We start from the raw sequence: 21462 nt of genomic DNA, 5'->3' as shown, positions 1-21462 counted from the left end.
CCCCATATGTGTAGGTTTTTTATGTCTAAATAGTGTATTTTTCCGTTACGCCATTCGCCGTATTGGAATAAAAAAATTTTTTTTAATAGTACAAGCGTTTTCGGTCACGATGATACTCATAATGTTTTTATTCATTGTTATGTAGGTATTTATTTTTTAATTATACGGAAAGGGGGGTGATTTGAACTTTTATATTTTTTAAAAATTTTTATATATTTTTTAATTTTTTTTATTTTTTGTGATGATTCTGAAGCTCATATATGAGCTTATAAATAATGTTTTTTCATTTTTGATTTTGTTCTATTAGGGATTTTTAAAATGACATTTAAACTAGAAGTTGCTCATTTCTTATCCTGGCCTGCCATCTGGTGGCCAAAATAAGAATTGCAGCATGAACACTTAAAACCTCGTCAGTGAGGCTTACTTTGTTCAGCCCAACTACCGATGGCCACATTGGCCACACGGGACATCGGTTTTTGCACATTTATATTCCGTGATCTCGCTTGATCACAGCATCTAAAGCCTTTAATTACCGCAATCGGCATTATTGCCAGTCTTGGAAATTAGCCGCAGGTCTCTGCTGTATGAAGCAGCAGAGACCTTCCGGCCATGGTGCCAGCTGCACGTGCGAGCGAGCGCCATGTTTACACATCGCTCCAGCGCCGTACATGTACGGCGCTGGTAGCGAACGGTTTAAATTAGAATATCATTGAAAGTTTATTTATTTCAGTAATTCAATTTAAAAAGTGAATGTCATATATTATATTATATAGTAACATAGTACATAAGGCCGAAAAAAGACACTTGTCCATCCAGTTCGGCCTGTTATCCTGCAAGTTGATCCAGAGGGTAGATTCATTACACACAGAGTGATCTATTTCAAGCGTTTATTTATTTTAATGTTAAAGTTAACAAAAACCCAAAAGTCAGTATTCAGAAAATCAGAATATTGTGAAAAAGTTCAGTATTGTAGACTCACGGGGGGGAATTTATCATGAGGAGAATATTTGAAGTCAGTTTTGCTTGAGTCTGCGTTGAAGTTCTCTGTGCCACACTTATCAAATGTCACAGGTTGTTTGATAAATATTAGTTGACCTAACACTCCTGTCTATAGAAGCTACACCAGTTTTCCTACTCCACCCTCCTCCTGGAGTGAGATTGCGACTTTAAAAAAAATTTGCAATGATAAATCTGGAGTGAAACTTACAGTACCATACATTACCTAACCACACCTACTTTTCCACCTATTCCCACATATTACAAAACTGGAGTGAGTGGTGTAAAAATGCAAAAAGTCACAAAATTTTGCGCAAGTGAATGCAAAAAGTCGCAAATTATTGCGCAAGCCCTTAAAGTTTGCACAATCGAGTGCAAAAAAGTCGCAAAAGCCCTATTGTGTGACTTTTTGATGCCAGAATTCTGGAGTAAAGGTATGATAAATCAGGGCCATGGTGTCACACTCTAAGCCTTTAAATGGTCCTTCAGTCTGGTTCAGTAAGCTGCACAATCATGGGCAAGACTGCAGATAGTTGTCCAGAAGACAGTCATCGACACCCTCCACAAAGGTAGTAAGACACAAAAGGTCATTGCTAAAGAAACTGACTGTTCACAGAGTGGTATTAAAAGATGCACAAGCAAAAGGGACAACCACAGCCTTGAAAGGATGGCCGAAAAAAGGAGATTCACAAGGAGTGGACTGCGGCTGGAGTCAGTGCTTCAAGAGCCACTACACAGACGTATCCAGGACGTGGGCTATGACTGTCACATCCCTTGTGTCAAGCCAGAAGCGTCTTACCTGGGGTAAGGATAAAAGGACTGGACTGTTGAAAATTTTGCATTTTATTTTGAAATCAAGGTCCCAGAGTCTGGATAATGAGTGGAGAGGCACACAATCCGAGTTGTTTGAGGTCCAGTGTGAAGTTTTAACAGTGTGAAGTCAGTGATTGTTTGGGGAGCCATGTCATCTGTTGGTGTTGGTCCACTGTGTTATATCAAGTCCAAAGTCAGTACAGTCGTCTACCAGGAAATGTTAGAGCACTTCATGCTTCCCTCTTTATGTAGATTCAGATTTCATTTTCCAGCAGGACTTGGCACCTGCCCAACATTGCAAATAGTATCAATACCTGGTTTAATAACCACAGTATCACTGTGCTTGATTGGCCAGCAAACTTGCCTGACCTAAGCCCCATAGAGAATTGTCAAGAGGAAGATGAGAGACACCAGACCCAACAATGCAGATGAACTGAATGCCGCTATCAAAGCAACCTGGGCTTCCATAGCACCTCAGCATTGCCACAGACCCATGCCATATTGATGTAGTAATTCATGAAAAAGGAGGCCCGAGTGAGTGCATATAATCCACATACTTTTCAGCAGGCAAATATTTCTGTATTAAAGGGATTTTGTCACCTCTTTTTACCCTATAGACATGCGGACATGCACGGCTAGATCGCCGCTTGCATGTTCACAATATACCTGTTCCATATCTCTGAGTAGTTTTATTGAGTGTAAAAAATGATTTTATATATATATGTAAATCAGCCTATTAACTGTTCTGGAGCCCAGCCACGCTCCCCGTGAAGGAGCCCAACACTGCCTGTATCCACAAATCTCCTCCTTGCTCACAAAGTCAGATCGCCGTAATCTCGTGGTGCGCAAGCTCGCACATGCACAGTTACTTCCTTGAGGCTGATGCCAGTACAGGAAAGGAACACTATGCCGGCACTGCGCATGCGAGAGCTCGTGCATTGCGAGATTATGGCGATCTGACTTCGTGAGCAAGGAGGAGATTCGTGGATACAGGCAGTGCTGGGCTCCTTCACAGGGGGTCGTGGCTGGGCTCCAGAACGGTTAGTGCAGCCCCTTGGGGGCTTTTAATTGGTTTTATATAATATTAAAATTTTCTGAGATTAACCCCTTAAGGACTTAGGACGTACCGGTACGCCATGTTTGCCGAGTCCTTAAGGACTTAGGACGTACCGGTACGTCCTAAGTTTAAAAGTACATTGCGGCGTGGCAGGGGTTAATAGGAACAGGATGCCCGCTGAAATCATTCAGCAGGCATCCTGTCACAACACTGGGGGGGGGGGGGTCATGTGACCCCCCGTATCGGCGATCGCCGCAGACCGCTGCTTTTACCTGCGGTTGCGGCGGCGGGCGGTGCCATCGGGTCCCCATGCGGCTGTGGGGGGGACCCGATGGCATGGAAGGCAGCGCGATGTCTAAGGAAGGCATCGTGCTGCCTTCTGGTGACGATCCTGTGAGATACACAGAAATACTGAATTATTGGAATGCATTGTAAAGGATTAGACCCCCAAAAGTTCGAGTCCCAAAGTGGGACAAGAAATAAAGTGAAAAAAAAAGTTAAAAAAATAAAGTTTTCCCCCCAAAAATTCAAAGTTTCAAGTAAAAATAAACAAAAACGTAATTTTCCCCAAATAAAGTAAAAAAAAAAATTGGTAAAAAATAGGGGGGAAAAAAGTATACATATTAGGTATCGCCGCGTCCGTATCGACCGGCTCTATAAACATATCACATGACCTACCCCTCAGATGAACACCGTAAAAAATAACAAATAAAGAATTTTTTTGTCACCTTACATCAAAAAAAGTACAACAGCAAGTGATCAAAAAGGCGTTTGCTCACCAAAACAGTACCAATCTAACCATCACCTCCTCCCGCAAAAATCATAGCCTACCCAAGGTAATCGCCCAAAAACTGAAAAATTTATGGCTCTCAGACTATGAAAACACTAAAACATGATTTTTTTTGCTTCAAAAATGAAATCATTGTGTAAAACTTACATAAATAAATAAAAAGTATACATATTAGGTATCGCCGCATCTATATCGACCGGCTCTATAAAAATATCACATGACCTAACCCCTCAGATGAACACCATAAAAAAAATAAAAATAAAAATGTGCTAAATAAATAATTTTTTGTCACCTTACATCACAAAAAGTGTAATAGCAAGCGATCAAAAAGTCACACGCACCCCAAAATAGTGGCAATAAAACCGTCATCTCATCCCACAAAAATCATACCCTACCCAAGGTAATCGCCCAAAAACTGAAAGAATTATGGCTCTTAGACTATGGAAACACTAAAACATGATTTTCTTTGCTTCAAAAAAGTAATCATTGTTTAAAACTTACATAAATAAAGAAAAGTATACATATTAGTATTGCCGCATCCGTGACAACCTGGTCGATAAAAATATCACATGATCTAACCTGTCAGATCAATGTTGTAAAAAATAAAAACGGTGCCAAAACAGCTATTTCTTGTTATCTTGCCTCACAAAACGTGTAATATAGAGCAACCAAAAATCATATGTACCCTAAACTAGTACCAACTATCCCGTAGTTTCTAAAATGGGGCCACTTTTTTGGAGTTTCTACTCTAGGGGTGCATCAGGGGGGCTTCAAATGAGACATGGTGTAAAAAAAAAAAACTGTCTAGCAAAATCTGCCTTCCAAAAACCGTATGGCATTCCTTTACTTCTGCACCCTGCCGTGTGCCGGTACAGCTGTTTACGACCACATATGGGGTGTTTCTGTAAACTACAGAATCAGGGCCATAAATATTGAGTTTTGTTTGGCTGTTAACCCTTGCTTTGTTACTGGCAAAAATGGATTACAATGGAAAATTTGCCCCAAAAATTTAAATTCTGAAATTTCATCTCCATTTGCCAATAACTCTTGTGGAACACCTAAAGGGTTAACAACATTTGTAAAATCTGTTTTGAACACCTTGAGGGGTGTAGTTTCTTTGATGGGGTCACTTTTATGGAGTTTCTACTCTAGGGTTGCATCAGGGGGGCTTCAAATGGGACATGGTGTCAAAAAACCAGTCCAGCAAAATCTGCCTTCCAAAAACCGTATGGCATTTCTTTCCTTCTGCGCTGTGCCGTGTGCCGGTACAGCAGTTTAAGACCACATATGGGGTGTTTCTGTAAACTACAGAATTAGGGCCATAAATATTGAGTTTTGTTTGGCTGTTAACCCTTGCTTTGTTACTGGGAAAAATGGATTAAAAGTGAAAATTTGCCCAAAAATTTAAATTCAGAAATTTCATCTCCATTTGCCAATAACTCTTGTGGAACACCTAAAGGGTTAACAACGTTTGTAAAATCGGTTTTGAATACCTTGAGGGGTGTAGTTTCTTAGATGAGGTCACTTCTGTGGAGTTTCTACTCTAGGGTTGCATCAGGGGGGCTTCAAATGGGACATGGTTTAAAAAAAAACTGTCCAGCAAAATCTGCCTTCCAAAAACCGTATGGCATTCCTTTCCTTCTGCACCCTGTCGTGTGCCCGTACAGTACTTTACGACCACATATGGGGTGTTTCTGTAAACTACAGAATCATGGCCATAAATATTGAGTTTGGTTTGGCTGTTAACCTTTGCTTTGTAACTGGAAAAAAAATATTAAATTGGAAAATCTGCCCAAAAAAGTGAAATTTTGAAATTGTATCTCTATTTTCCATTAATTCTTGGGTTAACGACGTTTGTAAAATCAGTTTTGAATACCTTGAGGGGGTAGTTTATAGAATGGGGTCATTTTTGGGTGGTTTCTATTATGTAAGCCTCGCAAAGTGACTTCAGACCTGAACTGGTCCCTAAAAATTGGGTTTTTGAAAATTTCTGAAAAATTTCAAGATTTGCTTCTAAACTTCTAAGCCTTGTATCATCCCCAAAAAAGAAAATATCATTCCCAAAATGATCCAAACATGAAGTAGACATATGGGGAATGTAAAGTAATAACAATTTTTGGAGGTATTACTATGTATTATAGAAGTAGAGAAATTGAAACTTGGAAATTAGCAATTTTTTTAAAAAAATTTTGGTAAATTTGGTATTTTTTATAAAAAATTTTTTTTTTACTTCATTTTACCAGTGTCATGAAGTACAATATGTGACGAAAAAACAATCTCAGATTGGCCTGGATAAGTCAAAGCGTTTTAAAGTTATCAGCACTTAAAGTGACACTGGTCAGATTTGCAAAAAGTCTGTAAGGTGAAATAGGGCCGAGTCCTTAAGGGGTTAAAGAAGTAAACGCTTGAAATAGATCACTCTATGTGTAATGAATTTATATATTATATGAGTTTTACTTTTTGAATCGACTTACTGAAATTGCATTTTTCGCTGATATTCAAATTTTTTTGAGATGCACCTGTATTTCACCCAATGTATAGCAAAAAGTGAAATCCACGTGATCTCCTCCTCAGTATGGGGAGGAGCGGTCACTAATGCCATAGATCGTCCCCGTACTGAATCATTGTTTGCCGGTAGCAGATCGTGATTACACAGCGCCATCTGCTGCCGACAAACGAGGATTTTTAAACTTGCTAAAAGAGTCAGATTACCCAATGAATGAGTGTTCATTGGGTAATCGGCAGCAGTATTGCACTGCCAGATCATCGCTAAGGAGTGCTCATAGAATGCTTGTTAGTGATAATCTGAACAATTATCTTCAGGTGTAATAGGACCTTAACTCCCTGGTCAACCAGTTTAATCTGACATATTCCTGGTGGGATCATTTGTACAAAAGACACCACACTTGAGTGATCGGCCGCAACATCGCCAACCATTGTCTCATATGAATGGCCAGCATAATGTCTCTATGACATTTTAAACATTTTCTGAAAACTCAGTGATGTCTTAGCACTTCTACGTATGGGGTCTAATCGTTTTAATTAGAATTAGGCTACGTTCTCATCATGTTTGGAGCGATATATACTCATTGACAATAAACGATGGGTGAAACGATACTTTGATAATGAAACGTTGCTTTTCTCAGTCCAGTGATTCCCCCCTCTGAAAGACTGTCAAGTGGGCAAAATGTCTTCAAGTGTGTGTTGTAGAGGCATGTCTAGCAGTCAACGATCCAGACAAAAAGGACAGATTTATTGCCGATCCAGCTTTCATAGGACCAGCTGGAATACCAACTTAGGCAACCTAGGAGTGTGCAGGATCTACAGGCCCCACTGCAACATCTGTAGGCAAATGTGCCACAATATATCATATAGAACATGGATGTCAAACTCATGGCCCTCCAGATGTTGCAAAACTACAACTCCCATCATTCCCTGATAGCTGTGGTATGCCCAGGCATGATGGGAGTTGTAGTTTTGCAACAGCTGGAGGGCCACGAGTTTGACATCCCTGATATAGAACCTCCATGCCCAATTGTATCTCATCTTGTATCCATGTTTCACTGCAAAAAAGCAAAAAAAAGAGCTAGACTAAAAACTGAAAAAAAACTAAGTACTCTATGGAATGGTATAGTGATTAATAAACACTGTATTACTTTTTCTGTTGTGAATTATCTGCAGTATATCAGCTGCAACAAGAAGCTCCAAGGCCCAGAAGAATCGTATCGCCACGCCAAGTAAGTGGTCTTCAATTTTACTATAAACTTTTAAGAGAGGATATAAAAGAAAGAAAAAGAGGAAGGAAGGATGGCAGGAAGGGAGGGAAGAAGGAAGGAAACATACAAATACTAGTGGAAAATAATGGGTGTGATTTGCACTAAATTCAGTGCTAATGTTGAATGACATTGCCGTTTGTAAGGCTACATGCACACGGCCTTATGTGTTTTGCGGTCCGCAAATTGCGTATCCACAAAAAAACGGATGACGTTCCATATGGCATCTTTTTTTTTTTTGCGGATCCATTGTAATAATGTCTATCCTATAGGACATGCACTATTTTTTTTGTAGGGCAACGGAACGGACATACTGATGCGGACAGCACACGGTGTGCTGTCCTAGTTTTTTGCGGACCCATTGAAATGAATGGGTCCACATCCTATCCGCAAAAAAAACCTGAACGGACATGGAAACAAACAACGTTTGTGTGCATGTAGCCTAAATTGTATCAATGTAAAATGCTACGGGCAAAGAGTTATTTGGATAAGTGCCATTCAGTTTCCATCTTGAAGCACTGATCACAATTCAGATTGCCAAGAAATCAAATCCACAGCTGGTACACAAGGGCTAAAATGCAGGGACACTAGCTTAGCGGGAGACACTACTGTGACTACTGGTAGATGGCTCTGCCTTGACTATTTGGGAAGGGGGTGTGTCACAGTCGTTACCTCTGGCTGTGACCTTCTGTCTATGCTCTCGCTGCAGCTCTGTTCCTGTGTGTTTGTGGTTCTTTATGGGTTAACTCCCCTGTGTGCCTATTAGGAGTTAATCCTCTGTCTGCTCCATGGGTGTTGCCTCTCTGCTGCACCCATGGAACCTGTATATACAGGTCCTTCTAAAAAAATTAGCATATTGTGATAAAGTTCATTATTTTCTGTAATGTACTGATAAACATTAGACTTTCATATATTTTAGATTCATTATACACCAACTGAAGTAGTTCAAGCCTTTTATTGTTTTAATATTGATGATTTTGGCATACAGCTCATGAAAACCCAAATTTCCTATCTCAGAAAATTAGCATATTTCATCTGACCAATAAAAGAAAAGTGTTTTTAATACAAAAAAAGTCAACCTTCAAATAATTATGTTCAGTTATGCACTCAATACTTGGTCGGGAATCCTTTTGCAGAAATCACTGCTTCAATGCGGCGTGGCATGGAGGCAATCAGCCTGTGGCACTGCTGAGGTGTTATGGAGGCCCAGGATGCTTCGATAGCGGCCTTAAGCTCATCCAGAGTGTTGGGTCTTGCGTCTCTCAACTTTCTCTTCCCAATATCCCACAGATTCTCTATGGGGTTCAAGTCAGGAGAGTTGGCAGGCCAATTGAGAACAGTAATACCATGGTCAGTAAACCATTTACCAGTGGTTTTGGCACTGTGAGCAGGTGCCAGGTCATGCTGAAAAATGAAATCTTCATCTCCATAAAGCTTTTCAGCAGATGGAAGCATGAAGTGCTCCAAAATCTCCTGATAGCCAGCTGCATTGACCCTGCCCTTGATAAAACACAGTGGACCAACACCAGCAGCTGACATGGCACCCCAGACCATCACTGACTGTGGGTACTTGACACTGGACTTCAGGCATTTTGGCATTTCCCCAGTCTTCCTCCAGATTATGGCACCTTGATCTCCGAATGACATGCAACAGTCCAGTGCTGCTTCTCTGTAGCCAAGGTCAGGCGCTTCTGCCGCTGTTTCTGGTTCAAAAGTGGCTTGACCTGGGGAATGCGGCACCTGTAGCCCATTTCCTGCACACGCCTGTACACGGTGGCTCTGGATGTTTCTACTCCAGACTCAGTCCACTGCTTCCGCAGGTTCCCCAAGGTCTGGAATCGGTCCTTCTCCACAATCTTCCTCAGGGTCTGGTCACCTCTTCTCGTTGTGCAGCGTTTTCTGCCACACGTTTTCCTTCCCACAGACTTCCCACTGAGGTGCCTTGATACAGCACTCTGGGAACAGCCTATTCGTTCAGAAATTTCTTTCTGTGTCTTACCCTCTTGCTTGAGGGTGTCAATGATGGCCTTCTGGACAGCAGTCAGGTCGGCAGTCTTACCCATGATTGCGGTTTTGAGTAATGAACCAGGCTGGGAGTTTTTAAAAGCCTCAGGAATCTTTTGCAGGTGTTTAGAGTTAATTAGTTGATTCAGATGATTAGGTTAATAGCTCGTTTAGAGAACCTTTTCATGATATGCTAATTTTTTGAGATAGGAATTTGGGGTTTTCATGAGCTGTATGCCAAAATCATCAATATTAAAACAATAAAAGGCTTGAACTACTTCAGTTGGTGTATAATGAATCTAAAATATATAAAAGTCTAATGTTTATCAGTACATTACAGAAAATAATGAACTTTATCACAATATGCAAATTTTTTGAGAAGGACCTGTAAGGCCTCATGCACATGACTGTATTTTTTCACGGTCCGCAAAAAGGGGTTCCGTTGGTCCGTGATCCGTGACTGTTTTTTCGTCCGTGGGTCTTCCTTGATTTTTAGAGGAGACACGGACATGAAAAAAAAGTAGTTTTGGTGTCCGCCTGGCCGTGCGGAGCCAAACGGATCCGTCCTGACTTACAATGCTAGTCAATGTGGACGGATCCGTTTGACGTTGACACAATATGGTGCAATTGCAAAAGGATCCGTCCCCCATTGACTTTCAATGTAAAGTCAGGAGTTAATATACCATAGGATCGGAGTTTTCTCCAATCCGATGGTATATTTTAACTTGAAGCGTCCCCATCACCATGGGAACGCCTCTATGTTAGAATATACCATCGGATTTGAGTTAGATCGTGAAAACTCATATCCGACAGTATATTCTAACACAGAGGCGTTCCCATGGTGATGGGGACGCTTCAAGTTAGAATTTCCTACGAACTGTGTACATGACTGCCCCCTGCTGCCTAGCAGCACCCGATCTCTTACCCTGGGTTCACACCTGAGCGTTCTGAAAGGAGCGCTCTGTATGCGCGATTGTACCGGCATTTACAATCGCGCATACAGAGACAGGCGAACACACATTGTCGCGCGTTCCCGAAAGTCTATGTACGGGAACGCGCGACAAAACGCCCCAAAGAAGCTCAAGAACTTTTTGGAGCGTCAGGCGTTTTACAGCGCGATCGTACGCGCTGTAAAACGCCCAGGTGAGAACCATTCCCATAGGGAAGCATTGGTTTCTCCTTGTTGTGCGTTTTACAGCGCGTAGGAACGCGCTGTAAAACGCTCAGGTGTGAATTTAGGGTTACAGAGGGCTGTGATCCGCACAATTAACCCCTCAGGTGCCGCCCTCCCCAGTTTGAATATCATTGGTGGCACAGTGTGCGGCCCCCCCTCCCTCTATTGTATTAATATCATTGGTGGCACAGTGTGCGGCCCCCCCTCCCTCTATTGTATTAATATCATTGGTGGCACAGTGTGCGGCCCCCCCCTCCCTTTATTGTATTAATATCATTGGTGGCCAGTGTGCGGCCTCCCCCTCCCCCCCCCCGCCCCCCCGATCATTGGTGGCAGTGGAGAGTTCCGATCGGAGTCCCAGTTTAATCGCTGGGGCTCCGATCGGTAACTATGGCAACCAGGATGCTACTGCAGTCCTGGTTGTCATGGTTACTTAGCAATATTAGAAGCATCATACTTACCTGCTGTGCTGTCTGTGACCGGCCGGGAGCTCCTCCTACTGGTAAGTGACAGGTCTGTTCGGCGCATTGCTTAATGATCTGTCACTTACCAGTAGGAGGAGCTCCCGGCCGGTCACAGACAGCGCAGCAGGTAAGTATGATGCTTCTAATATTGCTAAGTAACCATGGCAACCAGGACTGCAGTAGCGTCCTGGTTGCCATGGTTACCGATCGGAGCCCCAGCGATTAAACTGGGACTCCGATCGGAACTCTCCACTGCCACCAATGATCGGGGGAGGGGGGGGGGAGAGAGGGGAGGCCGCACACTGGCCACCAATGATATTAATACAATAGAGAGGGAGGGAGGGGGGCCGGGGGGGGCCGCACACTGTGCCACCAATGATATTAATACAATAGAGGGAGGGAGGGGGAGCCGCTCACTGGCCACCAATGATCGTACAATAGAGGGAGGGAGGGGGGCCGCACTGGCCACCAATGATATTAATACAATAGAGGGAAGGGGGGCCGGGGGGGGCCGCACTAGCCACCAATGAAATTAAAACTGGGGAGGGAGGGGGGTCTGCCCCCTGCTGCCTGGCAGCCCCTGATCTCTTACAGGGGGCTATGATACGCACAATTGACCCCTTCAGGTGCGGCACCTGAGGGGTTAATTGTGCGGATCACAGCCCCCTGTAAGAGATCGGGTGCTGCCAGGCAGCAGGGGGCAGTCATGTACACAGTTCGTAGTATATTCTAACTAGAAGCGACCCCATCACCATGGAAACGCCTTTGTGTTAGAATATTGTCATGGCTGAGGATGGGGAAAACCCTCAGCCGTGCGATGTCAGAAGATGTTAACGGCTGCTCGGCCAGGACGAAGGAATTAGGGAGCAGGTCACCTCCTAACTCATCCCTAATCCGTCCCTAACTCCCAGCTGCATGGGTCGACCTTGAAGGTAGGAGGGCCCATGCTCAGGAACCTCAGATCCCTACTCACCCTCCTACCGGTCCCTGAACTAGGAGTGAGGGTAAGACGACCTGTTCCTTCTGGATGCAGAGGAACAGGAGTCTCACTGGCCAAGCTGCAAGGAATGGGGAACAAATACAGGCCTATGGATATGGCAGGTGCTGCACTAGTTCCAGCCACCTGCCACAGCCTTGCTGACTGGATCCGTGTGCAGGCAAGCTGAAGTCCACAACAATACAAATAGAACTCAGCACACACACATCCACACACAGGAACCCAGATCCATAGCTGCACAGAATAATAAAGGAAAACATAAAGTGAACATCACACAAACTTAAACTTATGACCACAAGGGTGGCCCCCACTGGCAGGTGAAATAACACAGGAGGCTACTCCAGCTAGTCATGGCTGAAGTACCCCTCAGACTGGAGATAACACAGAGGCTTTATAGGCCCAAGTAGTCACACCCACACAGACACACCCAGTGTTCACACACACAGAAGGGAATTAACCCTTCAAACACCAGGGCGTGTAGTGAGACCACATAAAGGGAAATACACATCAATACTCACTGCAGCTGTTACCGATGACAACGACATGTGTGGCAAACGTGTCCTGGGAGCTGGCCAAAAGGCCGAGACACTGCCACCACATGTACATAAAACCAAACTTTGCCACGGGCAGCTACAGTGAAGGGAAAATGTCAGAGTGCACACCAAACATTCAGAGTGCATACATACACGCACACAACTCCAAGGCAACCGCACACATACCTGTTGTCCGCGGCAACCGCACATGAGGCAGACAGCAAAGTGCCCCCATCTGCGGTTGACACCACAAACCAAACCGCGGGCAACTGTATGCGGCTCCCAAGGAGTCACGGCCATAAACATGGTCGTGACAAATATACTGTCGGATCTGAGTTTTCACGAAATGAAAACTCAGCTCTGAAAAAGCTTTTATGCAGACGGATCTTCGGATCCGTCTGTATGAAAGTAACCTACGGCCACGGATCACGGACGCGGATGCCAATCTTGTGTGCATCCGTGTTCTTTCACGGACCCATTGACTTGAATGGGTCCGTGAACCGTTGGCCGTGAAAAAAATAGGACAGGTCATATTTTTTTCACGGCCAGGAAACACGGATCCCGGATGCGGCTGCCAAACGGTGCATTTTCTGATTTTTCCACGGACCCATTGAAAGTCAATGGGACCGCAGAAAAACACGTTAAACGGGACAATGGCCACGGGCAGGGGTGTATCTATCACAAGGCAAACAAGGCATTTGCCTAGGGCGGCACTTGAAAAGGGGGTGGCAAAATGCCTTGTTTGCTTAGCGATAGTTACACAATATGCTAAATATATTTTTTGCCCCTTGTCCGATCCTTCATTATGCAAGCTGCATCGCCGGCGCCACATAGTAAAGGAGTTGAAAAACTTACTTCCTCCCCCTCCTGACTTTCTCCCGACCTCCCCTGCCTTTTGCGTTCTCACATTGCCGTTGTGACGTCACACGGAGGTGGAGTCACGGGCCGGCAACGCTAAGGTGAGCCTTATCTCCTCCAAGTGCAGAGCGGATCCTGCACACGGTCACCGTGAACACTGAGGCCAGGCCCGGCCACCAATGCACTGATCTCTGAGCCTGCTGTCTTCAAAAAAGTACTTAAATTACAGTAATTCACAAAAAATCTATTACTTTGTTGTTTTATGGGGTAAGGGGGTTGGGACCCGTTGGGTGGTTAGAGGGGGAAGAATTAGGGAGGGATTAATACTGTACTAACTCTAGCTGCACATTGTTTTTTAACAAGGAAGGGGTGGGTCAAATTTATATTAGGGGGGTGCCCGAGTTTAGTCTCGCCTAGGGCAGCACAAAACCAAGATACACCACTGGCCACGGGTGCACACAACGGTCGTGTGCAGGAGGCCTAAGGCTGAGGTTTCCTCAGTTCTGTGTCAGCTCTCCTGGTATGTGTTGTCTTGTCCTGCTCCTTGTTTGTACTCACTCTCCCATGCTGCTGACCCATGGGATCCGTGTCTGTCTGTGCTCTGTGGGTTTCCTACTTGTTCATTCCCGTCCTCTTTCCTGTGTTTCTGTTAACTGTTCTGCCAGTTATGTTTTAGTTACCTTGTGTGTATTCATGTCTCTGTTCAGCAAGCCCTTGCTGCAGCGCGCCTTGCTGCAGAGTGCTATGGGCAAGGCCACGCAGTATACCACTGGTGGAGCTAGTCCTTCTCTGCTCATTGCCACTCCTGTTCCCTTGCGTGAACTTCTGCTTGTGTTTTTAGTTGCCTGCTTGTATTTGCCTGTTTGTTATGTTTGCCTATGTACCGTCTGTACCTTCTGGTACCTGTTGTCCGTTTTGCTCCTGTTGTCACTGTCTAGTTCACGCTCCAGAGTGGACCCTGGCAACTCCCTGCGGCAAAGCCTAACCCTACCATCTGGGGCCCTAGTGAATACCAGGAGTTGCTTAGTCACGCCCCTCTGGAGTATTACTAGACAGTGGCGCAGTGGGGGTTTTCCTCCCACTGTGCGGATGGTACATAGAGCTCTCTATTTCCCTGTGTTTCCCTCCTTGGATTCTGTTTGTGCAATAAACTCTTGTGTGTCTGTACCTAAGTTCCGTTTGTTTATTGCTTGACGACGCGGAGGTCTTTCCTGGGACCTCCTACTCGTGACAGGGTGTGGGAATAAGCAGCTGTTAGGCTAGTTTTACCCTAGCATGAGACATCTCTGGCAGGCTGCTACCTGACACCCGCTGCTCCCATTCACTATAATATGGATCGGCGGAGATCCGGCCGCAACCCGGCAAACATGCTGAGAATTAGATGGACGAAAACCAGAACAACCTGCCGGATCTTAAAAAGCTATTGTAAAACTTGCCTCAACCTGTGACTACTGGTAAGCCTGTGACTACTGTGGTATACACTGCTGTGACCACTAGAAAGAGAAAATAAGGTTTAGATCCTCGGGAAAACACTGTGTGACCACTGTAAGTGACGGGAAAGCACTGCTGTACAGAGATGGTGGACACAACTCTGATTATCTAGCTGAAGGAAGGCTGTGCTGTGACTACTGTGGGAAAGAGGGAAGCTGCAGGTGACAAGCTGTCTATAGTGGAAGAGAGGCTCATGATCAGGAAGATTGCATGAATTATTTCTTGATCGATGTGATTCGATTTTTGGTTGCAGGTTGCAAGTCCACGTGACACTGCTCTCCTAGACTATAATATAAGTCATCTGCGACTTACCTGTGACTTTTCTGTGACATGGCTGTGTTTTGACAGCCACATTACAGCTCTTAAAGGGTTTGTCCGGGTTCAGAGTTGAAACTGGACATACCCACACTTTTTTACCCCTCCGGCCCCTGTGATATGCGCATCGGAGCATTTCATGCTCCAATGCTCTCCCTTACAGTGCCCTGGATCGCGCAGGGCAAGGGCTTGTTTGTTTATGTCACGGTGCGGTTCACTGTGACAGTTGTGGCCGTGTAGGCTGACTGCATGCCCTCTCACGTACTGGCTGCTCACCCAGGAGGTCAGTCTGTCTTGGGCCTTGCTGGGTGTTGTACCTTGCTGCTCACCCAAGGGGTCAATCTGTTCTTTGCCTTACTGGGTGTAGCCCCAAACTGCGTTTGATAGCCTGGAAGTGCTAAACTGCTTCTGATCCTGTCCTATGTCAAGCTTGGCAGTGCCTACTGCTTCTGTTCCTGTGTTTGTCCTGCCTTTGTGAGAGGGCCCCTGGGTTCTCCGGAGGGAGGATCTCTAGTCTGTGTGCAGCTCTGCCTGAGACCTGTCATGCTTCCTTCCTCTTGGTGTCTAGGCATCTGCTTCTGTGCTGGTTCCTGTTTGTCTTGTTGTCTTATCCATGTCCTGTGTTTGATTGGGTTCCAGTTCCATTGTCTGTTCTGCTGGTGCTTGCACCAGCGTGGATTCTCTGCAGGTAGTGGCCAAGTGTATCGGGACCTTGCCTAGAGGTGCGACCAGTGAGCCCTCAGCCCAGTTCATCCCCACCTCCAGGGGCTCTCTGAATAACAGGGCTCACTGGCTCTTAGCCTTCTGGGATTTGCCTCTGGTCTGCTGGTGCACTTGGTTCTGTGGTAGTTGTACCACTATTGCCTAAACTGCATATGTTACTGTCATGTTCATTTATTACACTGGGTAATTAAGTACTCTGTTGGTCCCTGGTCTGAATCTTGCCTGTGTCCTGTTTGCAAGACGTCCCTGAGGTCTGCCCTGGGCCCCCGACACGTGACAGTATGCTTACTTACACATACCCTATTCACACTTAAGGCTGCAGCCAGCACGCATCGCAGAACCAGCATGAATGGGAAAGCCCACAGTCAGTACTCAAAATGCATGCAGCCAACCTGTACGGCACCAGTGATAGCCACAAATGAGATGCAGACACGGAAGCCACAAACACAGGCCACAGTTCACACACACCATTGCCAGCCAGCACGCAGTCCCAAGCAACCAGCATACACAGAAGTCAACCTGCAGCCAGTATGCGAGAGGGCATGCAGCCAGCCTACACGGTCACAACTGTCACAGTGAACCGCACTGTGACAGTTTACTTTAGTACACTGCTAGGCGGTGGCATTTGCATGACACGTCACTCAAAGGTTTTTTTTGTCACTTGACTTTTCTGAGACTTGCTATCTCGCGACACATGTCAACTTGTAGCCCCAGCCTTAAAGGGGTTCTGCAGGAATAATTCAAAATGGCCACCAGCAACTTGTCCTAGAATGTGAGCAGGACTGATTGCCTCCTCTTGCAGAGTTGCATAGAAGGGTGTGGAGGGTAGAGCTTCAACTACACACTGCTCTGCTATAGATGGTAATGATGTGATCCTGGCTGTGATATGCCATCATGGCTGAGCAGCCTGACAGGATAACTCACCAATATGTATTATTTGCAAGTGCCAGAGTGTAGTCTGTAGTGAGACAACTCTAAAAGTGGAGGCAACCAGTCTTACTCACGTTTAAGGCCATTTTAAATAATTCCCTTTAAATGGAGAAAGCTGGGTGTTAGTGTTGAAGTGGACAAATAAAGGGATACTGATAAATTGCAATGCCAACATTGCTGCCTACAGTCATGGGTATTTAAAAGTCAATTATATTCTTTCCTGTTTATTTCTGAGCGCAGAGTAGGCAATGCAAATAAGCTCTCTCCTCTAGAAGCATATGGAAGCTGGCTGAAACTCTGTAGGCTCTCGCCTAGTCACAGATCCAGCTGCTGTGTAATTCCTTGGGTTAATGAATCAATCACTTTCTCCAAGACTTTGAAATCCAGTTAGAAACAGCTGCCGACCTCTCTGCAGCACTTTGATGAGTTCCTGTTTTATATCCTAAGGAGCTGGATTTGCATTTCATAATTATAAAGTATCCTGAGGATTGCACATCAAAGCCTCAGAAATTCAGACAACTTTTCATTTAGCAGATAGTGCTTTAAGGTTGTCGAGATCTAGAAGTGACTGAAACAAAGTCGTCTTCTACATTTTAAAGTGCCAGTATAGCTGGATTCACCCAGTGTCCCACACATTAACTTGTGAGCACATATACCATTATGTTGTGTACTCACATTGTACAGTTCACGGAGGGGGTCATGTTTATGGAAATTCCTGCGCAGTGCCATATCTCCCGAGGACAGAGGAAATATATGTTTAGAAATGTACATTTTAGATTTGCCTAGGAATTTACATACCAGAATTAAGTGTAAGGAGAAAGTAGATCATACGTTAGAATAATCTGCAAGTTTTCAGGCAAACTGTAATATAGCACGTTGGCAAAATAGCTAAAAGTGACCTCTAACATAAGAAATTAAAAGGGTTGTCCAACTTTTAGATATTGATGACCTATCTTCTGGATAGGGTCATCAGTAGCAAATTGGCGAAGGTCCGACTCTAGTCACCACCACCAACCAGTCACACATATGCAGCATACACAAGTGTTTTTTGTAGAATGTTTTTTTTACCCCAGAGTTGTGTTGTTGGGTCAGTGGCATTTTTTTATGCCATGGCTGTCTTTTTCCTTATTGGTGTTTTTGTCCTATAGACATCTATTTGCCTTTTCTTAAAAAAAAAAGCATGCATTGTGTGTTGCGTTTTTGTAATGGCTTTTTCTCTATGAAAGTATTTTTCCCATACAGATGTAGCAGAGCTGAAAGGAAAGGTTAACACATTAAAGGGGTTATGTCATGATTGATGTAAAAAATGTAAATCAGACATCATATAGTACGTGACAATCTCTTTCTAACAAAGCTAGAACCAGCCCTGTACCTCACATGGCTCCGAGGATCTCCACATTAATTGCTCCGTTTGTTCTGAGATTTAGTGATGGCACCAGCACTGATGGGAGGGATTTAGCGCTGCCCAAGCCGTTTTACAGGCTAGGGCAGCACTAAAATCCACCCATTAGTGACAGTGACGTCACTTGGCTCACTGCTAGGCGGAAGCCTCTGCCTAGCTTAACCATGGAGAGGCCGGTACGTCGCTGGATCTCCAGAAAAAGCACTTGAATCACGCAGGGCAAGGGAGAGCATCAGAGCATGAAATGCTCCAATGCTCATGTCAGAGGGGCTGAGTGGGAGAATATAAAGGGGATATGTCTGGGTTCGACTCTGAACCTGGACAATGCCTTTAACACTGTGGGGGCCTTGTTTAGCCTTGCTCTGTTACACTTTATCAGTTTAGGTAAGGCCACCCATATGCAATGCAGTCCGGCAACAGGATTAGTTTATGGATCACCACTAATTACTGCGCCATTTTAAATAGTCTGCCCAGGCGCTGCCCGGTAAGTAGTGGTGATCTGCATGCAGATCCCTTTCGTGAACTGCTTGCAGGGACAGCCTAGGAGTTACTGTATCGGCATGAAGTCCTGTTTTTGACTGAAGAGATACAGCAATTCATGAAGACTTATTTTTCAAGCTCCATAGAAAAAAGGTATTCAAATAACTCAACACAGTGTTCTTGCCCCTCATCAGTGCAGAGCAGGATCATATTTAGCTAGAAAAGAAGAAGAAAGATCAGAACCTTTTTGATTAGGGTCCACATGGTGTCATTATACCCTGTCTGTATTTTGGTGGACAGTATATAGAAATATACATTTATATATACATATAGCTTTCTAGTTGCTGGATCCTTTTATAGCATCAGTCTGAGGCGTTGTGTATGGCAGCTGCCTCTTACAAGCTTTGATTCAGTTCTCTCAGTAGTCAGTGCTCTCTACAGGGAGGAACAGTACCCACTAAGCACTACATCAAACACCTCTAACCTAGCCACCTAATCATCCTGCTTAGTACTGACGAGGGACAAAAATCCTGAAACCTGTTGCAGAAAGCCCTTGGTATGGCTAATATCCTCAGTGATGTTGCAAGTCCTCTTAAAGGGTTAGACATTGACTAACTAATCAATTTTTATGAAGGCGTAAACATGCGCCTCTTACCATTTTTGAGGAGTATTTTTAGCTAAGGAGATGTACGAAACTTGCAGTAATTCAAATAAATACTACATATATAGGCTTACATATTGTTAAAGGAGGTTATCCAACCTCTATAATGACCCCCCCATATGCCTGGGCCCCCTTTCGCTCCGAATCCCTGCACGGCCGCCACTGCATCTCCCCATCGCTCAGATGAAAACATTCGGCGACGAGGTGGGAGCAGTCACTAGCAGGCCACAACAGGGACGAGCCTCCATAGCATGGCAGGTGACACTAGGGAGGCTCGTTCCCGTCATGGCCTACTTTTGGCTGCTCCCCCCGTTGCCGGATATTTTGATCCATGCGACGGGGAGATGCAGCGGCGGCCGCGCAGGGATCCGGAGCGATGCAGGTGCCAGGGATCAGGTAAGTATAATCCATACGAGGGGCCTGGGCATTGGGTGGATCATTATAGGGGTTGGATAACCCCTTTAAGAGCTTGTTCACATCTGAGGTAGAGCGTTCTGTCAAAAAGACTTGTACGGAGCTGTGTTATTGAATATTTCAGGCACAAGCAGTATTAAAACGCCTAAGACTTTATTTAGAGCATAAAATGTCCTGTACAGGCGTCTATAATGCTTCTTCTTGAGGAGGCAACCTTGTCGTGGTGAGTGGGCCTATGCTTTTTGATTGAAATGAATACTAATGCCTCATGTATAGCATGCAACATAGAGGGCGGTATACCATTAATTGCACTGAGAAGCGATGTTAATTATGCTGAGAAGCAGTTATTAGATCAAAGCATAGTATGAGGATGTAGCGATCCAGATTCACTCTTGTATTTTGGAGATGCTTCTACAGGTTTTACCTTTGAGAGTAACCTACTACCTCCACTAGGCGCCCACACAGAGACAGCATTCTTTCTCTTGGAAGAGAGGTAGGGCGCATTGTCTGGGTTATAAGACCTCTACATCAGCTCTATACCTCTCCCCAAGGAGAAAGAGTGCTCCCAGCAATTTTGCAAAGCGCTGAACTCCTTCTATTACCTCAAAACACCCTACTCATATGAGATGCTACTTTCTTTTGAAATGTTCAGATTCCTCAAATTGGTCCACAGAGATACATGGGTCCTTACTATACCTTCAGTTTCATTCTACACATGAACAGTTTTTTTCCCTAAAATATTAGGATAAAAAGTCCACATAGTTTGTGTTGCATTCATTTACTTACAGAAAAAAGCATTGAAAGGTCTAGGATGCTCGTGTCTCAGTAAAGAATGTGTTATCAAGGAAATTTGGAGGATCATGAAGATTTATTAGTTCTGTCTAGAAGGAAAAGCGATGGTAAAGTGATCAGAGGATGTGAGGGGAATATGTTTTTTCGGTGTGAAGTGTAGATTACTGGTATTATTGCAGGAAGGTGACAAACAGATGATTTTCTGCTTTAGACATGATGCCTATGTAATAGAAGGCTTTTAGCACGTTTCATCATAAAGGTCATCTGCAAAATGGCAATTTCAGAAATATTCTGTCAGATTACTTCAATGAAAAGGGTAGGCTTGTACAGAACTGCAAGTTTAACCTATTCCTATGCCTACATTGCTGCTGGTTATGATTACTTGTAGTCAGGAAGACATTTTTCTATACTACTGTGGGCAATCCATTTCATATGTTTTTTTTTGTCTTCTTCTGGATTACCATGGTAGGATTAGGAGTTGTACTTGATGGACCATTGTCTTTTTCCAACCTTACCAACTATTTAACTGTGCAGTAGTTTGAACACCTTAAAAGGGATAGTCCAGTTATTTGAAGTTATCCCCTATCTATAGGATAGTGGATAACTATTAGATCGATGGGGGTCCTACTGCAGGGACCCCCACCGATCATGAGAATGGGGACCCTGTACCCTCTGCAACCCCTTCCTATCTCTCGAACTCTCACAGAAATGAATAGATGCGGCCATGCCCATGTGGGACCAGCCGCTCTGGTCATTTTAGGGTGGCTGAAGGGGGTATGGGGTTCCAGTTCTCGT

The 21462-nt window shown here is 44.5% G+C and overlaps 1 protein-coding gene across 2 annotated transcripts in view; it reads left to right on the top strand.

Moving 5' to 3' along the window:
- Nucleotides 1–21462, top strand: part of CHN2 (chimerin 2) — a 365034-nt gene that overhangs the window by 160658 nt on the left and 182914 nt on the right. For both annotated transcript variants that reach the window (XR_006389957.1, XM_044293227.1), the window contains exon 3: nucleotides 7338–7393. Coding sequence is in view for 1 of the 2 variants with exons in the window: in XM_044293227.1 (XP_044149162.1) it covers nucleotides 7338–7393 (56 nt within the window). In the remaining variant the exon portion in view is untranslated. The remainder of the gene's footprint in view (nucleotides 1–7337; nucleotides 7394–21462) is intronic.

This window comes from Bufo gargarizans, chromosome 5, assembly GCF_014858855.1.
Source record: "Bufo gargarizans isolate SCDJY-AF-19 chromosome 5, ASM1485885v1, whole genome shotgun sequence".
Taxonomy (NCBI): Eukaryota; Metazoa; Chordata; class Amphibia; order Anura; family Bufonidae; genus Bufo; species Bufo gargarizans.
This window is presented reverse-complemented; position numbering and strand designations above follow the sequence as displayed.